The sequence below is a fragment of the Alosa pseudoharengus genome, unplaced genomic scaffold, assembly GCF_046254945.1.
Source record: "Alosa pseudoharengus isolate Yale_2024_CS ecotype anadromous, Long Island Sound unplaced genomic scaffold, YU_APseudo_1.1 YU_APseudo_1.1_scf_6, whole genome shotgun sequence".
In the NCBI taxonomy this organism is placed as follows: Eukaryota; Metazoa; Chordata; class Actinopteri; order Clupeiformes; family Clupeidae; genus Alosa; species Alosa pseudoharengus.
This window is the reverse complement of record NW_027468848.1, coordinates 13,687,674-13,706,221: the sequence shown is the minus strand read 5'-3', so window position 1 is coordinate 13,706,221 and position 18,548 is coordinate 13,687,674. Positions and strand designations below refer to the sequence as shown.

Here is an 18,548-nt window from a genome sequence, read left to right as displayed (position 1 = left end):
TTTATTTAATGTGCTGAATAAACCAATTTACATGTAGGTCAAAAACTAGTGCGCTAACTACCTACAAGATATGCAAAACCATTGGATACACTAACAATTAAACGGTTGGCACTGATAAAAGCTTGCGAACATGATACCTTTTGATCATATAGTTATAGACAATATAGTCTCCTGTTTATGTTTGAGACAAATTTGAACGTTTTTCAGGTGAGTGGAGCATTATATGCATGTCCTGCACATCTCAACTGTCTACCTGTGTTAGTGTGCCAAGTTCTCATGTGGCTTCTTAGTTAGTGTATTTCAGGACTGTCAATTTCTGTGTTCCTAACATTCACACACTAAACATTATATATGAAATCTTTCTCCTTCTCCTTCTCTTCGTTCTGGTACCTCCCATGTGGTAGTATAGTCTATCGCTCTTCCATCATATGCTACTGAATGCATCAATTCCTGGTTATCTGAGCTGCTTTATCTAAGGGTGATTTAATGGTGTGTACAGCCTATGCAGGAATATAGGAGTGAGTGGGTTGAGAACCGTGGGCTATACCACCAAAGAAAATCTAACGAAGACATGTTATTTCTTAGAGTGAAATTCTTGATCACCTTGTGGCTCCAGCATCTCACACAGTGTTGATCTTTTTGTGCTTGTTTTTAATTTGTCTGTCATTAGCCTGGTCTCTCCAGTGCTGCGCACCCCCCTCCAACCACCCCCCCCCCCCAGCTACTACTTTTCTAGTTCCATGTGCATATTTTTAATGAATTTATCTTCACATGGTTAACTAAATGGGGATAGTGCATTTGTATAGCATGGCGATTTTAGTTTGTGTGATTTAATTAGGTTTACTTGAATGTAATGTAAGGGCTGACTATGTGAACTAATCACAATATCAATATCCTTCCAAAAGAAATAGTGCCTCACTCAGACGCTACTTTTCTCAGTTCGGTCATTGGCACCTACCAAATACTTAGTGTTTTGGATAAAATATGTATAATCAACAATAAAAAATACATATGTTCATATTTATTCTAAAAGTGTTGTGTGATCCGACAGGACAAGTTTTACGCGGAGTACTACTTATCAGTGTGAAGACAAAAGGCCCTTTCACTAACGTTTCAGATCATACATCATCGGATGAGTTTGAGGTGAGTGAGGATGAAGCCGCGCTCAGAATAGGCAATGGTGTTAGCATTAATTGGAATTGCGTATAAATGTATAACGTGTCTATTAGAGACCAATAACACGTTGTATTTCATTGATAATCAATTATGAACTTTATTTTGAGGTCAAACAAATGTTGAGCTTGCACTGTTTTTCAGCTTTAACGTTAGCATGGTGAGGTAGCCAACTTGGCTAACTCTGATAGCTATCTAGCCAGCTCTTTAGGCTTTGGAATGTTAACTTCATCATAATCCTGCCTTGACAGTTTATTTATCGTCGGCCTTGAAGACTTGCCCACACTTACAGTATTGTTGAATAATTTTGACTGAACAGACAATATTAGTTGTAAAATAAGGGTAATATTAACCAGTCATACGTTAAGGTTCGGTTGTCCAACAAGCAAACCCAGAATTCAAACATGAAAGGAATTTGAAAGCCAGCAAAGTTGGCTAGAAAGCGGAGTTGTAACATTAACGTTACTGTAATGCTAATGCCCTAACTTTATGGCAATTCATTCAAATGATCAATGTAACACAAATTGCGCATTTCAGTGGAATTAACATTACTTTTTCGATTCTAAGGAATACAAATTCATATATATTTATTTATGCAAATTGTTTTCATATGGCTAAGTCGATGGTTTGTAGCATGGCGGCCACGTGCGATGGGGATGACGCTAACTTTCAGAACACGTGTTCTCCACTCGTGGTCAGTTGAGGCATTACAGTAGGCATGCCAGAACATTAATCCCGTTAATTTTAAATTTGAATGTATGCTCACTTTTTCTCCTCAACAGTAACCTTTAATCATGACCGGAAGAGCAAGAGCAAGATCTCGAGGCCGAGCACGGGGGCAAGACACCATAGCCCCTGGGGCGGTAAGATTTCAAACCTCTGCTATGCTGACTTCCAAGAGCATCTGAAGATTGTAACGTTAATGCTACGTTAATGTTGATCAAATGGTTAAATTGCTGTTTTGACACTACATGTGACCGAATAAATAGTCATACTCCGAATTTTCCCACTTACTTAAATATGTGGAACAATAATTAGATGGCATACCTCATTCAGAGTATTGCAGATGATTAAAACAACAACAAAAAAACATGTTATGATGTTTTTTAATAGAAATAGTATGGTTACATTTGTCTTGACCAAGGTTCCATCAGGGCTTGAGGATTATTTCAATTATTAAGTGCAGGTAACTATGGTTTCTTGTGTTAACATGCAAAATAGACTTTGAATTATGAATCAGAACCCTGTATGATTTACTGTACGTTAGATTTATTAATGCATGAAAAAGTTAACTTTTACCAGAGATAATGTAATTAATCTGGATGTATTTGTCCAGTTATGATGAGTATGTAGACCACTAATTAAAATACAGTGGACCCCTGTAGTCTGTGCACTCATCTGGTTCGGGTCGACTGTATGCCTTTCGAGTCTGCTTTCATCTGGATGGGATTAAGTTAGACTAGCCGTTGTGGTAATACTCCATGTCAAATCTGTCTTCCAGCAACAGGCTGCAGCTGCAGCAGCTGCGCCCGAGCCCCCTCGCCATGTGGTGCCCCCGCCAGAAGGGGAGCTGGTGGGCCGCGGCCGGCAGAAGACAGCCCCTCCGCCAGCCACTATGGAAGGTATGGATGGGTCAGGGCTTGGGAGTCAGGACAAATAGGGCTGATGAGTTGGGAACACGTTATAATTAACCCATTTACTCCTAAAATGCCTGCTAAAAACGCCTATAGAATCCTATGGCATTCTAGACTAAATAACCTTATTTCTTGAGGGTTTTCTGAAAACATACTAAAAATTGTCAACGTCTACCAAACTTTAATATCTAAGCCTCTGTAGCACCTAGAAACATGCTACGCAGCATCCAGCGGGAGAGTCAATGTTGCGTCGTGCAGCATCCAGCGCGAATGGGTTAAGAGGCTTGGGCAACACGGAGTGTTGGAGTCTTTTTTATTTGTGTACAAGTTGGAACTACAGAAACCGGTGTCAGTAATTGTGCAGGTCTTTGGTCAGTAGATGTCCTTTAGATCTTAGACCTTTGGTCAGTAGATGTCCTTTAGATGTCCTTTAGATCTTAGACCTTTGGTCAGTAGATGTCCTTTAGATCTTAGACCTTTGGTCAGTAAATGTCCTTTAGATCTTAGACCTGTGGTCAGTAGATGTTTAGATTTTAAACCTTTTAGATGTTCAATATCACCTTTTGACACTCAAAAATTCCACAACACTATGGTTATTGGCCTGAATACATGATTTTACTTAGTACAGCATTTAGTGTTCTAACATATAACACTAACAGAATGAGATGGGTGATCATTGCTAGATAATGTCTATAATGCTTAGTCATACTTGGGAAAGACCCAGTTAATTGCAGCGCTGTTATATATAGGAGACCTCAGGACACATTGACCAAAGTGTATGTTATATACCATTGGCCATCATATGGTGGCGAACGCAAGGACAGAAATGCTTCAACATCACTTCCTGTCTGTTTTTCTGTTCATTGCCCTTGAAGGTAATTGTTGTAACCTGGGCTCAGAACTGTCAGAATATATATTTATTCATTTACATTTACCTGTATTTATTTATATGCGTTTTTGGTTAAAAGCGTCTGCTAAATGAATAAATGTAAACCTATATCCTATGACATTTTGTCCTGACTCTTATTCTTGGTTGCTCCTGTCTCTCGTCTCTTGTTTCCTTTTCCTGCCCTCTCTGTATCCGCTCCAGCTGTGGCCCAGATCTCGGCCGGCTTCCAGCAGGTGAAGATCGGGGAGCGAGGAGGCCGTCGGCGTGACTTCCATGACTCCGACGTCCACACGCGCCAGCAGATGGAGCATGTGAAGGACTCAAAGTCTGGTATGAAACCCAAAACACACACACAGAACCATACTCTTTTTCTCGTTCTCTCACGCACACACACACACACACACAGAACCCTGCTTTTTTTCTGGAGCAAGTGAATGACTCCACGTGCAGGGCTTAAAGGGATATTCCACCATTTGGGGAAATAATTTTCCACCTCCCCTCGAGTTAAACAATTGAGTTTTACCTTTCCCCAGTTCATCCAGCCGTTCTCTGAGTCTGACAGTAACACTTTTAGCTCCAGCTCATTTAATCAGATTAGACCGTTATCATATAGCAGAGATGCTAACGGTCTAATCTGATTCAATGAGCTGGAGATAAAAGTGCTACTGTCAGACTCTGGGGAAGAACTGGGGAAAGGTAAAACTCGAGGGGAGGTGGAAAATGAGTGTATTTCCCCAAATGGTGGAGTATCGCTTCAAAAGTCTTCATTGTTCACTGTGCCTGAATTGAAAGGATCCCTGAATTAAAGATGACATGGACTGGAAAAACATTTTTACCTTTGCTTTGCTGAATAAGGAGAGTTCAGTGCATGGCCACAAGGCTATTGGTGTAAGTCTGGGTAAAGCTCACTAAATTATTCATGTTCGTGCCAGATAACCACGTGGGGGTGCTAGATATCTACTAAAATGGGCCAGTTTATTCCCCAGCCTAATTAAAGGGTTGTAAATGGGTGTGTAAAATGGCATCTGAGCATGTTTTTGACAGAAATGGCATACTTCCTATGTTAACATCAGAGAACACGGTCAAATCCCCTGTTCATCCATTCCATGTCACCTTTAAAGGGTGCCTGTGCCTAAATTAAAGTGTTCACTCTGCCCAAATTCAAGGCACCGAGGCTTTTGAAGATTTGAGGATAGTACTCTGTGACCTTGATATCTATGAGAAATCGCCAGAATTCTCCTTTAAGCCTGATCCTAGACTTATGATTTTCAGTGGAGTTTTTCATTTAACTTCACTGACGGACCAAGACCAGGCTTAATCCAGTCCAGTCTCCTGACTGGTGTACCCATAATAATGGAGACACGATGAAGCTGTGAAGGTTTTTAAACTGTCTTAATCTCTTGTTTGTTTGTTTGTTCGTTTATTTGTTTGTCTACAGGTTCATCTGGTTCCCCGATCGAGCTGCGGGCCAACTTTGTGCGCCTGATGTCTCGGCCGGAGTGGGTTCTGTATCAGTATCATGTGGACTTCAACCCGCCCATGGAGTCGCGCAGGCTGCGTGTGGCGCTGATCCATCAGCAGGAGGAGACATTGGGCCCTGCGCGCAGCTTCGACGGAGCCATCCTCTTCCTCCCGCACCGCCTGCCCGACACGGTACACCACGGGCCCTGATTTAAATTCTGGGCAAAGTCTAACTAAAGATTGCGTAGTAACTATGTAAAATATATTAACAAATGTAATGCCATGAGAGACCCTAAGCACAAACAGTGGTGGGTCAGCTCAGGGATGCAAACAGCGTGCTTTTTTGGCGCTTCCCGCTGTTTTCAAGTCAGTTTGGGTGACTTGTGTGAATGGTGCAGATCCGAAGGGATCCGCTCGTGTTACTCTATTAGTTCATGGACGAGAACTTTGCTCATAGACTGATTTTACATTTTGCCCACATCGCTGTTGTGTGATGTGTGTATTAAGTTGTCAAACCATTTTGTTGACGTAACCTTAACATTTGTATAAACGTGAATGTGTCAAGATGCGTGTTCCATGAATGGAAGACACAGTTGAGTTTTACCGATTCAGCCATTCTCATATTTGTTTGTGTGTGTTTAGGAGACAGTGTTGTGTGCTGAGACCAGACATGGAGAGAAGGTTCAGATCAAGATCACCCTGACCAATGAGCTGCTACCCTCCTCCCCTGTGTGCCTGCAGTTTTACAACATCATCTTTAGGAGGTGTGTGTGATGGAGCCCTGTGTGCCCTGAATCTCTTGCTAAATTAAAGGTGCGATTTGTAGGATTGTTACCGAACGTTCTGTAGGCCAAAATCAAAACACTGGTGAACGTTCTCAAGACTACCAGACGTGAGCCTCTTCTGGGTTGCCAGATGTAATGAAGACTTAGCTAACGTTAGTTGACCTGCAGCTGCTTTAACGTTTCTCTAACCATGACCCAGCTACACATTACGGAAACAGTGAAAACAAAAAGTACCTCTCTAACCAATGTAACATATTTAGCTGAAGTTAGCGATGCAGATGAAGTTTAGCCTAGGCTACCTGTTGTGGAGAAATATGGCCAGCTCTGCGTCAGACTTTATATTCTTCGTTTGACGAAGACCATCTCAGGAAGCTCCTCCGATGTCCACTTAATTTGTTTCTTGTTTTAATTTTGGAAATTTGCCTGCCTCTCGTAGGCGTTCATGACTACAACTGACAGCTGTTGTTGGCCTTTGCTAATTTGGCAACCCAAATAGGAGGACGCGCTAGCCCATTATTAATACGCTATTCTAGAATTAATCGTTCAAAACACAAACAAAAATTCCAAAAGAGATTCCGCCCCGTAACTCATTTTTTTCATGGGTTTTATGGGGTTTTACAGGTTAGAGTAATGTTGTCAAATAAGCCATTACTTCAATTCATCGTGTTTCCTTACTCTCTGACAACATATGGTGATCATTTTTGGAATGGTTACAGTTTATTTTCCATGATTTCCTACTTACTGGTCCTTTAAAGGATGGTGAAAAGTGTTGGAAATGGGAAGCTTTCATTTTGCCCACGCCTCATTCACTTGTTCTTGTGTTACCAGGATCCTGAGGATTTTACACATGCAGCAGATTGGCCGCCATCACTACAATCCTGATGACCCCCTCAACATTCCCCAGCACAGGTGTGTGTGTGTGTCAGTTTATCTTTGATATTGTGTGATCTAACTGCACAACAGCAGATAACATCAAACACTAGTGCAAAAAATGCAACTAATTGTTATACAACAGCACAGTAGTGCTCGCATTAATGCATGTCGATGTGAGGCCTTTTTGAAAATATATTCAGGTCGTAAGCACATTGTTACGTAGTTGTCCCTCTGGCTTTTGGTGCTATAGACACTGTTGTCAACATCCACATGCTGCTCTGTATCGGCCATTCCAAACTCTTTCCCCTCTGTGTGTGTGCACACATGTACAGGTTGACTATCTGGCCTGGCTTCCAGACCAACATCCTGCAGTACGAGAAGAGCATCATGCTGTGCATGGATGTCAGCCACAAGGTGTTGCGCAATGAGACTGTGCTGGACTTCATGATTAACCTGCGCAGGCAGTGCGGAGACCACAACTTCGCCGAGGCCTGTGCCAAGGAGCTGGTTGGCCTCGTCGTGCTCACCAAGTAAGGGCGTCTCCAGCTGCACTGACCGAGACGGAGTGTCCATTATTAATAGTTCAGGGTTCCCACTGGTCATGGAATTTCTGGAATATCATGGAATTTTGCAAAGTCTATTCCAGACATGGAAAGTCAGGGAATTTGATCAAGTCATAAAATATACTTACCAAAATTCATTAATACAAATATTTCCACGCTTCTTTATGCCAACTTTGTTTATTAAATGCCCATTCATTCATCTCACTCTAAAAAGTAAAATATTCTTGAATGCTATATGTCAGTAAATAGTTTTAATTAATTTAATTTTTTAAGTCAGGGAAAAGTCATGGAATTTTACATTTGACTTAGAGTAGGAACCCTGATAATTGTAGAGCTTTAGCATGAGTGGTTAAGAAGAAATAAACTATAACAATTGGTATAATACAGATATAGTATGCATTATATTCAGTGGCTTCAGGTCCTGAAGAAGTCTTGAAAAGCGTTTCCACACAGTCAACATTGTTAATTTAACTCAGTATAGTGTTTTGGCGGCGTGTTGATGTGGTTCTGGTGTGTCCATTATTAATAATTGTAGAGCTCTAACATGAGTCGGTAAGAACAAATAAAATATAAGAATTTGTATAATACATATAGTGGGCATTTATACAGTGGCTTCAGGCCCAGATTTTCCGTGCTCTTAAGTCCTGAGAAGAATTTCCACACAGTCAACATTGTTACTTTAACTCTATACAGTGATTCGGTGTGAATATAGTGTGTTAACGTGGTTCTGGTGTGTTCTTGCCCTAAGGTACAACAACAAGACCTACAGGGTCGATGATATTGCTTGGGACCACACCCCCAACAACACCTTCAAGAGGGGCGACACTGAGATCAGCTTCAAGCAGTACTACAAGACGGTAGTTAATCCTCACTGCTTGTTCCTGTTTCCAAAACAGAAAGTGGCTATTCATGGGTTTCATCAGGTCCCTTTCCACAGGTGTTAATCAAGCACCATGCAGTCTGCAACTCTGAATTCATAATCTAGGTGCTTGAGTTTATACACCTGTGGCAAGGGACCTGATGAAACCCATGAATTCATTCATTCATTTGTTCTCTTTTTGTGTCCTTATCCCCCCCCACACACACAACCACCCAACTTCCCCCTTTACCTTTTCCCTCCTTCTCATCTTTCATAAAAAATCCCTCCATCTGTCTCCATCTGTGCTCTTCGCTGGACAGCAATATAACCTGGACATCAGCGATGGGAACCAGGTGATGCTCATCAGCAACGTGAAGAAGAGGGGACCGGCTGGAGCCCCTCCTCCTGGCCCCGCCCTGCTCGTCCCAGAGTTCTGCTTCCTGACAGGTGAGATCAGAGCGCACAGGTGAGGGCATAGATGTGTGTGTATGTGTGTGTGTGTGTATGTATATATATATATATATATATATATATATATATATATATATAATGGCTAGATGTCTTATGGCGGAGTCTACAACGGCATCACTGGCGGCCATCTTGTCACAGACAAGCTATCTGGTGGGCTCTGTGGTACCTGATGGCTCTTCTACTAAAGGCAGAACAATGCCCCCAGGCTATAACAACGACACCTTCAGGTCACTACCGGTCATTACAGTGCACCATTGAAACACAATGTTATGAGTTTGCGAGCTGACTGTGGCAAGATGGCCGCCCGGTGCGGACGTCGACCTCCATTGGCCAGCAGCGCGGACGAGACATCTAGCCATTCTATATATATCTATGGGTGAGGGTGGAAGAGGGCAGGTGTAACAGGAAATGATGTGTTCGAGACAGCACGCCCAAATCTAATAAGCATTAGGTACTGGACAAAAGGCAGAACAGGAAAAAGGAAAAAAATGATCTGCACACTAGAATTAGCTCCAAATTAATTAGAAAAGTTTAATCCACACGTAACGTTTTGGCAACCAGGCCCGACAATCACATGACAGACATGACGATTAATTTGGAGCTAATTCAAATGTAACAGGAAACACTGAAGCATGTTTTTTTCCATGAACATTGTACCACAGCTTAGAAAACTGCTAACATGCCTCGTGTTGAAGTTGTAGGAAAGATCGAGGCATGTAGGTGAGGATTGAGATGGCGGATGCTGCGGCAAAACTAAAGCACATTCTTCCGTCAACAATTGTACTACAAATTAACTTCCTTAACACTTTTCCATTTGGAAGTTATTTAATGGTTGTCTAAGTTGAGTAATAGGCTTTTCCCTTAAAACTAGGTATATGATGTAGTCTTACATGTGAAGTTACTGGCAGAAATTTTAAATGTTTCTGTGGTGCAGTGTTGGTCAATGAGAGGAGAGGGTTTGATAAGCTATCAGTCGGTCAGTTTGTCATGTTTGGTGTTTTTTTGTGTGTGCCCCCCTCCTAAGGCCTGACGGATAAGATGCGCAATGACTTCAACATCATGAAGGACCTGTCCACCCACACCAGACTGACCCCCGATCAGAGGGAGAATCGGCTGAACAAATTTGTTGGAAAGATCCAGAAGTAAGTAGTAACACATTTGTCTAACTCAACTCGACTCAAAATTAACGAGAAATTATTTTAACTATTCATTATCTTGAGTACTCATACTTAGGGAGCCTAACTTAAAAATGTGATCAAAGTGCAAAGTCTGTCAACAAGCGAAGTTCTCATTCATATGGCTTGTAGGAGCATTGAGCTGCCTAGTCAATGTTCATGTTTAATAATGGTGTTATATTTGCTCTGTTATTAAATAAGACTTTGCTCTGTGTGTGTGTGTGTGTGTGTGTGGTATGTTTTTTCAGGAGCCCACAGGCACAGAACGAGCTGACTCCATGGGGTCTGAGCTTTGAGGACAAGCTCCTGAGCCTGAAGGGGCGCGTGCTTCCTACTGAGAGGATCATCCAGGGGAGCAGGACGGTGAGGGACGCCCACACACACGCACGCACACACACGCACGCACACACACACTTTTGACGGTTGAAAGATGTCTTCACACATTCAACATATGCTATGTGTTCTTTGCATACAACACCACGTTATAGCGCTTTTCTCGACACTTAACGCGCTTCACAGGGAAGGAGGAACCTCACCAACCACCACCAATGTGTAGCACCCACCTGGGTGATGCACGGCAGCCATTATGCACCAATAACGCTCACCAGACACCAGCTTGAGGTGGAGAGTGAGGGAGTGAATGAGCCAATCATACACAATCAAAATTTATTGTTGTTGAGATAGATGTTGAATAGATGTTAGATGTTGCTAAAACCAGCCTTCACCCATTCCACTATATTCAGGCATGAAAACTCCTCACCTTTCGGTGAAATTCGCCGTTTTGAATCCAAAATAGGGGACTTACGTGGTTTGCACAGATCCGATGAGAAAATATTGTAGGACAGGGGGGGGGGGTATGGGGTTACAACTGAGTTTAGAAATCACGCGCAGACGCGAACGCATCTTGATGCGTTGTAAGACAAGAGACCAATTAAAAACTTGTCTGATCCAGCAACGATTATGTGAATGCAGCCCCTATGCATTTAGCCTATGAAACAGTGGAAGCTAAATTTTGCCGCGGATGCAATGCGAACAGAACGCTTGCGCTGGAATAGCCTCCCTGTCTGTGTGACTAGATATATGCGTCTGAAATGTCAGCTGGAATGTGAGCCCGGCGAGGAGAGATGCTTATTGATGTCACAGGTGGGCTAGTTGAAACGTTCAATTTCTGTCAGAAAAAGACATTGAGATTGGTGTAGCAACGTAGCATAGGCTGTTGTTAAAGTTAGCGATATTGGACAGAAATATAGACATAACGAGTTCATTTGATGAAGAATACGTGCAGTTTGAGCCATCTAGATCGACAAATGGTGAAGCAAATAGGCATAGGCTACTTTATCAGTATACCAAAGGCTAATGTGAATAACTAAATAGTTGAATTAAATGTTCCTAAACTGGGCTGGTGCGGTTTGTCAAGTTCAGAGACAAAAACAGTGTTTGACATGGTAATGCCGTCTTTTAAGAAACGCTCAGTGGCCTGACACTAGCACAATGCCACAATCTGTTAGTAGCCTAGCTGCAGGTTAAAACATTTCAAACCAATTTTACAAATTAAAGCCTAGTCCAGTGTTTTTCAACCACTGTGCCGGGGCACACTAGTGTGCCGTGAGAGATCATCAGGTGTGCCCCAGAAAATTACCCAAATGTCACTTACTGGTCCATAAAAGCAATTGTTGCATCAAATAATTTATAACCACATGCCCTCATTGATTGTATGATTGCACTATTTGTGGTATGCAGGCATTGTACAACGGGGGCCCCATATTCAGTATTCACAGAATCATCACATATCCAGTTCATAACAATTAAATTAGATATAGTCACCTACAAATGAAACAGAGGGCGCTTGTTTTATTGAGCAGGTCTTGCATAGAAGCCATAATAAGGCCATATCTGTGTATTATTTGAAATTTTAGGCTATGGTATGTTTATTTTTTCTTCACACAGGATGTTAGTGTGCCGTGGGACATTTTATGTGTCAAGTGTGCCGTGTCACAAAAAAGGTTGAAAAACACTGGCCTAGTCTACCCTACCCAAGTTTATTTATTACCTGGTTTGGTCCAACAAATATTCAGACTTATTCTAATAATCTACTATGAAGTGTCCATTAGGCCTATGAAATCTTCAGAAATGTCTGATAACTTCAGGCACAAAGAAAGAAAGAAAGAAAGAAAACTCATGTAGATTATTGAGGAGGAGAGGAGGGCCAGGCTGAAGCATGTTGCCAAACAGCGCAAGTGGGCCCCTTCACACTTGGGCCCAAGCCAAAAAGAAGAAATAATAAGTATTTTTTTGTAAAAATTAGTCATTTTGTAGTTTGTTTTCTTCATAAATCTCTGGTTTTAGGCAACTTCATACTCCATGGAAGCTATGCACTATTGACAACAATGTCACTCGCGCCTGTTTTGCTATGAAACGGCCATTTCCCACTTCGCGCGCCCTTCTCACCTTTTTCACCCCTGACCCGTTTTCATGCCTGATATTCCTTTCTTGACACTTGATTGTTTGTACCTCAGGTATTTCTGTCTTCAGTTACAACTGTGTTTAGGTGATTCCTGTGTGTGTTGTAGTTTGAGTACAGCCCGTGGGCGGCGGACTGGTCCAAGGAGATGCGCGGTGTGCCCCTGATCAGCTGCATGCCGCTGCAGAACTGGGTGATGCTCTTCACCCGCCGCAACGCAGACGTGGCCCAGTCCCTGCTGCAGACGCTCAACAAGGTGGCCGGGCCCATGGGCATGCGCATGGCAAAAGCCACCATGTAAGAATACACACACACACTCCTCTCTCTCCCTCTCTCTCTCTTTCTCTCTCCATCCATCTATCTATCTATCTCTATCTCTGTCTGTCTGTGTCTCCCTTTCTCTCTCTCTCTCTCTCTGTCTTTCTCTCTCGACATTCTTCCTAAAGAAAATGGAAGCATTGTTAATGACAATTGACCTAAAGTATGATATTGACCTAAAGTGTGTTGAAACATGATACCGAGTGTGAACGTATGTCTCATAGCTCATCTCGGCTTGTCCCCTGCACTCAGAAATCTGGCACTAGTTAGGCGATGCTACCAACAGTTTTTCGATGGGGGTGCCTCGGGCATCAGCTTAGCCATGCAAATAAATCACTGTTTTACACTATTTACGAGGCTCAAAGTAGCTCCATACATCATTGGTTGACTTCCGAGGGCCTTGACATTTAAAACGAGGTGATTGGCTGTCTGAAGGATCTGTGTGGTGGTGTGGTCAGTGACCGAAGCTTTTTTAATGACGTGTTTGGCCGTGTTGAACAGGATTGAGTATGAAGATCGCCAGGACTCCCTGCTGAGGGCCCTCCAGCAGAACGTGAGCCCAGGAACCCAGATGGTAATTAGCCTCATTCTCATTCACGCACACACACACACACACACACACACACCACTATGTGTCTGTTAAAAATAATCTGAATGTCTGGTTGGTTTCTTAAACTAAAATTTGCTTTTAGTTTAGTTTCTTAGCTTTTACATTTTATTGTTTTGTGTGTGTTTGTCTGATGCACTTATTCTTACTGTACTCTACTGTTTTTAAATTGTCGAGAATTGCTTTAAAACTTAAACTGTTTACCATGTTAGTTGCTTTGGTTAAAAATTCGTCAGCCTAATGTGGTGTGTGTGTGTGTGCTCTGTGTTGTGTAGGCGGTGGTGGTCCTACCGTCGAACCGTAAGGACAAGTACGACTGTGTGAAGAAGCAGCTGTGTGTGGAGTGCCCGACACCCAGCCAGTGTGTGGTGGCGCGCACCCTCAGTCGCCCACAGGCCCTCATGACCGTCGCCACCAAGATCGCCCTGCAGATGAACTGCAAGATGGGGGGAGAGCTGTGGAGCGTCGACGTGCCGGTGAAGCGCACACACATGCGCACGCCACACATGCCATACACACACACACAAATTCATGCCATACACACACGATACACACACACACACACACACACACACACACACACACACACACACGATGCACACACAAAGGCAAAGGCATTGATCTGAGTTATACTGATAAGAGGAACAAACCTCTTTAGATATAATGTCCAAAAATGCATATAACTACAAGAAACGCCTCACCACATCTTAAGGTGTCACAGAATAAGAATATGTCAATAACTCAAATTTTGACAAAAATGTCAGATAGAACCTTATAATTCTAAGGGGACGATGTTGTGTACTTGTTCATAAGGATAATCTTACTTGACAGAAGGATAAAGAGGGCAGTACATGTTGTTTACACTCATACAAGCCCAAACACTTTAATAGGAATATGGGTCTTTTGGTTTTTGGGTGTTTTGTCTATCCTCTAGCCCAGTTGACCCACGGCTTGGTATTCCCAATGCGTAGTTTACATTACATTCATTTAGCAGACACTTTTATCTAAAACGACTTTGGAAATTACATTCAAGCTACAGTTTGGTGACACCTGGGTAAGTTAACTCGAGAGTAAGTGGTGAAGCTGTTAATAAAATATTAGGGTTTCATTCACCTGGAATAAAAACAGTCACAGGGCTCTTCAGTTTGGAGGTTTACCACTTAGCGCAGTGGTTCTCAAACTTTTTCTGTCAATCCCCACTTTGGAGGTGGGGAATTTAAAGGAGAATTCCGGTGTGATATTGACCTAAAGTGTATTGAAACATGATACCGAGTGTGAACGTATGTCTCATAGCCCATCTTGGCTTGTCCCCTGCACTCCAAAATCTGGCGCTAGTTAGCCAATGCTACCAACAGCTTTTTCAATTGTGGTGCTTCGGCATCGGGCTAGCCATGCAAATAAATCACTGTTTTACACCATTTACGAGGCTCAATGTATCTCCACACTTCATTGGTAGACTTCCGAGGGCCCTGACATTTAAAACGAGACATTGAGAACTTTGAAAAAGCACTGGTAGTTTACTTACAAGACGATTTATACAGACAGTATCTTCACGAAGTTTAGCGTTTGCAGCCATCTTGAATTTAGTCACGATAAGTCGAGCGACGAGTAAGAATGAACAGGTATGATAAGGGATCAGATTCCAAAAATAATTCAGTGGAAATGCATGGATTCCAGTTGCTGCTACTGGAAGAAACTGGAATCCATGCATTTCCACTGAATTATGTTTGGAATCTGATCCCTTATCATCTTATCAGCTCTCAACAGATATCCTCCTGTTCATCGCGCCCCACTGGTCATGTCTCTATTGCCCATTAGTGGGGCCCGCCCCACACTTTGATAACCACTGATTTAGCGGACCCAGGTTTGTCTCTAAACCAGAGGTGCGTTCAAAGGCACAAACGTAGGCGAACGTTTGCAAACAATTTTCTGTTTGCCTTTAGTTTTCTACAAAGGTTTGGAAAACCGTTTGAGGAGGTAGTTCTCTGCGAACATGTTGAGAGTTGGATGGAGACTTACTATTGAGATGGAATGTTTACCGAAAATAATTTTTCTGTTCGTAAACGTGTTCGCCTCGAAAGTTCGCCTCTGTTGAAGGAATTTGAACGCACCCCAGGCGCTTGTAATGGCCATCTGTTGACCGTCTTGACGGGTCCCTGCTCTGCTCTGTTGTCTCACAGCTGAAGCAGCTCATGGTGGTGGGCATCGACTGCTACCACGACACGCTGGCTGGGAAGAGATCCATCGGCGCCCTGGTGGCCAGCCTCAACCAGAGCTGTTCCAGGTGGGGACTCAAGCGGAGACACACACACACAGACACACACACACACACACTTCTTATTAGGGCACCGTTTCCCCTAAAGCGCAGTAGCGTAGCGGTTTCCCTACGCTTTAATTTCATTTTCACTGCACCTGTAGGGTATGAGCAACAGACAGATGCAAGATGCAGCTCCAGTCTGAGGAGTTGCAGTGTAATTCAATGGCCAACAGTTCAAGCTATGCATAAGTCTGCTTCACCATCTCTGCTTTGGTCACCAGCTTCACTTTTCCAGCTTTTCGCTATGCATCTGCAATCTCCTGCTCGCGCTCGCTCGCTCTCTCTCACTCTTGCTCTCACTGTAGCCTACCACTCACGCACCAAGTTCTAAAGTTAGGTACGGTTTAAACTAATGACCTGCTTTGCTTTTCCAGATGGTTTTCCAAATGTGTGCTGCAGAACCGTGGACAGGAGATTATTGATAGCTTGAAGGAGGCTTTGCACGGTAAGTTGTGCAACTGTTGTAATCAAAGCTGCAAGCACAACATTGACCTGTGTGTGATTTTCAAATCCCTTTCCCACTTTGATCAGGGGAGTAGGAAGGATTCTGAGGAAGTGTTGGTGGACTTTCTCAGCTGTTGTCGTTATTTTATATCCCTCTGATTTTTGTGTATTCCTGAGCAATGTGTCCTTTGCTCTGTCTTTCTCAGCTGCCCTGAAGGCGTGGTACAAGCACAACAACTGCCTGCCGTCACGTATCATTGTGTACCGCGACGGAGTCGGCGACGGCATGTTGCAGACAGTCGTCAACTACGAAATCGCTCAGATCATGCAGTCCATCAAAGCCCTTGGACAGGATTACGCGTACGATCTCTTCCATCCATGTTTTAATTCTTTTTATTAATTTATGTAATTAAACACTTAAAGATTGGCATGACTTGATGGTTAGATTTGATTAGTAGAAGTCCAGATGCTGTACTCCTATTGGGCAGTGGGATCAGTGATGTGCTACTATTGGGCAGTGGTATCAGTGATTCTGTACTGTTATATGGCAGTGCGATCAGTGATGTGTTACTATTGGGCATTGTGATGTGTTACTAGATAGATAGATAGATACTTTATTGATCCCCATGGGGAAATTCAAATTCATACGATTGTGCAGTGTGATCAGTGATGTGTTACTATTGGACAGTGATGCTGTGCTCCTATTGGGCAGTGTGATCAGTGATGCTGTGCTCCTATAGGCCCAAGCTGACTGTGGTGGTGGTGAAAAAACGCATCTGTTCCCGTTTCTTTGCCTGCATCGACGGCAAACTGACCAATCCCCCGCCTGGCACAGTCATCGACACGGAGGTCACGCGCCCGGAGTGGTACGTCTGTATTTGAATAGACACAAACACTGTGTGTATCGCATGAACAATATAACCCAAGTTCCCCTCCCCTCCACCCCACCCCACTCAACCGGCTGTTGCAGTTCGCCTACAAAAAGGAACCAAAGCTGCCATCTTTGCCCATAAAAGGAGATACGGGTGTTAATTGAAGCTAACTTACCTATGGCAAGTTGCATTGCAAGTTAGCTCTAGGGTAGCAAAAAATCTAAGTTTGCTGTCTTAAGGTACCGAAGATCACAGTACCCACTCGAAGGCAGAGGACAAAAGTGTGTTGAGCAAAAAGTCTGCATTTTAAAAACCCCATGTTATTTTCCCATAGGAAAAATCGCAAGGTACCAGATCTTAAAAGATGGCATCTTTTTTTTTTGTAGGCGAACTTCAGAGATCTATTGTGTGCCTTTCATTGTGTTTAGTTTATCGTGCACCTTTTTAACCACTGAGTATTTTTGTGTGGACTCTTCCTACCCCTTTGCCCCCCCGCCCCTTCAGGTATGACTTCTTCATTGTGAGTCAGGCCGTACGTATGGGCAGCGTCTCTCCCACGCACTACAACGTGGTCTACGACAACAGCGGCCTCAAGCCAGACCACATGCAGAGGCTCACCTACAAGATGTGCCACCTCTACTACAACTGGCAGGTAATGGATGCTCATTGCACACACAAGCACACACACACAAGGTGGGTTGGGATGGCTCATAGGGTTAAAATGGTCTACATGCTTTAAAAGGTGTGATTTAAATGCAAAGATGATGAGAGAAGCCCTTGTTTCCTTAATTTGATTTGACTTTGTTGTGGTGGTGTTGACAATGGGAAGAGCAGCAACTTAATTAAAAAAAAACAAATAGTGAAAATCCTTACAATTTGTTTTGACAAACAGGTTCTCTCTCTTCTCTCTTGTTTCATAGGGCATTGTCCGAGTGCCAGCCCCATGCCAGTATGCCCACAAACTGGCCTTCCTGGTGGGTCAGAGCATCCATAAGGAGCCCAACTACAACCTGGATGACTTCCTGTACTACCTGTAGAAGCCTTGATGACTTCCTGTACTACTTGTAGAAGCCTGGGGCCGCCTTAAGTCCTTTGTTCTGTTCATGTGTGTTATTTTTATATGTTCTGAAAGTTCTGGATAGTGAAGCCATACCAGTCAAACTTTTTTTTTACCTTAGAAATACTTGATATTTACTTTACTGCCTGCCTTTTTATTTTGTTTAAATGATGAGTTTTGATTTTAGACTATTTGTTCGTTTAAGTCTGGTGTTGTCAAATAATCATCACTGGTTGAAATTGTGTGAATGCAAAATACAGAATTTAACAACTTACTGAATCAATTGTTTGGAGGGAAAAAAGTGACTTTATTTTTGCATTAAACTTACTATTGGTGCATGCAGTTGTTGATGGTGGTTTATCTTTGGTCCAATCTTGCACTTCTTCCATCTAAGTTAAAAGTTTAGTTTGTAGTTTTGTGTTGCATAAACAAAAAATGCTCCAGGATTCACCCTGGCGATTCTGATGAATCACCATATTAATGCCCTGATAGTCCTTCCGCATTGGCGATCAACTGATTGCATGGGCAGATACAATTAATCTCTCCTGTTGAGCAAGGTGGTTTGTACTGTGCAGTAATTGAATGGTTT

At 42.9% G+C, this 18,548-nt stretch overlaps 1 protein-coding gene across 5 annotated transcripts; it reads left to right on the top strand.

The window, feature by feature from the left end:
* Window positions 1–1,967: 1,967 nt before the first annotated feature.
* piwil1 (piwi-like RNA-mediated gene silencing 1) lies at window positions 1,968–18,301 on the top strand. Of its 5 annotated transcripts, none has more exons than XM_076269732.1 (21): window positions 1,968–2,033; window positions 2,632–2,641; window positions 2,694–2,795; window positions 3,898–4,026; window positions 5,135–5,349; window positions 5,800–5,921; window positions 6,771–6,851; window positions 7,148–7,345; window positions 8,127–8,235; window positions 8,558–8,684; window positions 9,733–9,850; window positions 10,132–10,246; window positions 12,454–12,641; window positions 13,164–13,236; window positions 13,545–13,745; window positions 15,450–15,553; window positions 15,961–16,031; window positions 16,237–16,390; window positions 16,771–16,896; window positions 17,407–17,554; window positions 17,823–18,301. In XM_076269732.1, the coding sequence occupies exons 1-21, from the start codon at window positions 1,968–1,970 to the stop codon at window positions 17,937–17,939; spliced, it is 2,574 nt and encodes an 857-aa protein (XP_076125847.1). In that variant the 3' UTR covers window positions 17,940–18,301. The 5 variants fall into 5 exon arrangements, with proteins under 5 accessions (XP_076125847.1, XP_076125848.1, XP_076125845.1 ...); XM_076269733.1 differs by lacking the exon at window positions 2,632–2,641 and adding an exon at window position 2,230 and having other exon boundaries at window positions 1,968–2,036; XM_076269730.1 differs by lacking the exon at window positions 2,632–2,641 and having other exon boundaries at window positions 1,968–2,024; window positions 2,681–2,795.
* The last annotated feature ends 247 nt before the right edge of the window (window positions 18,302–18,548 follow it).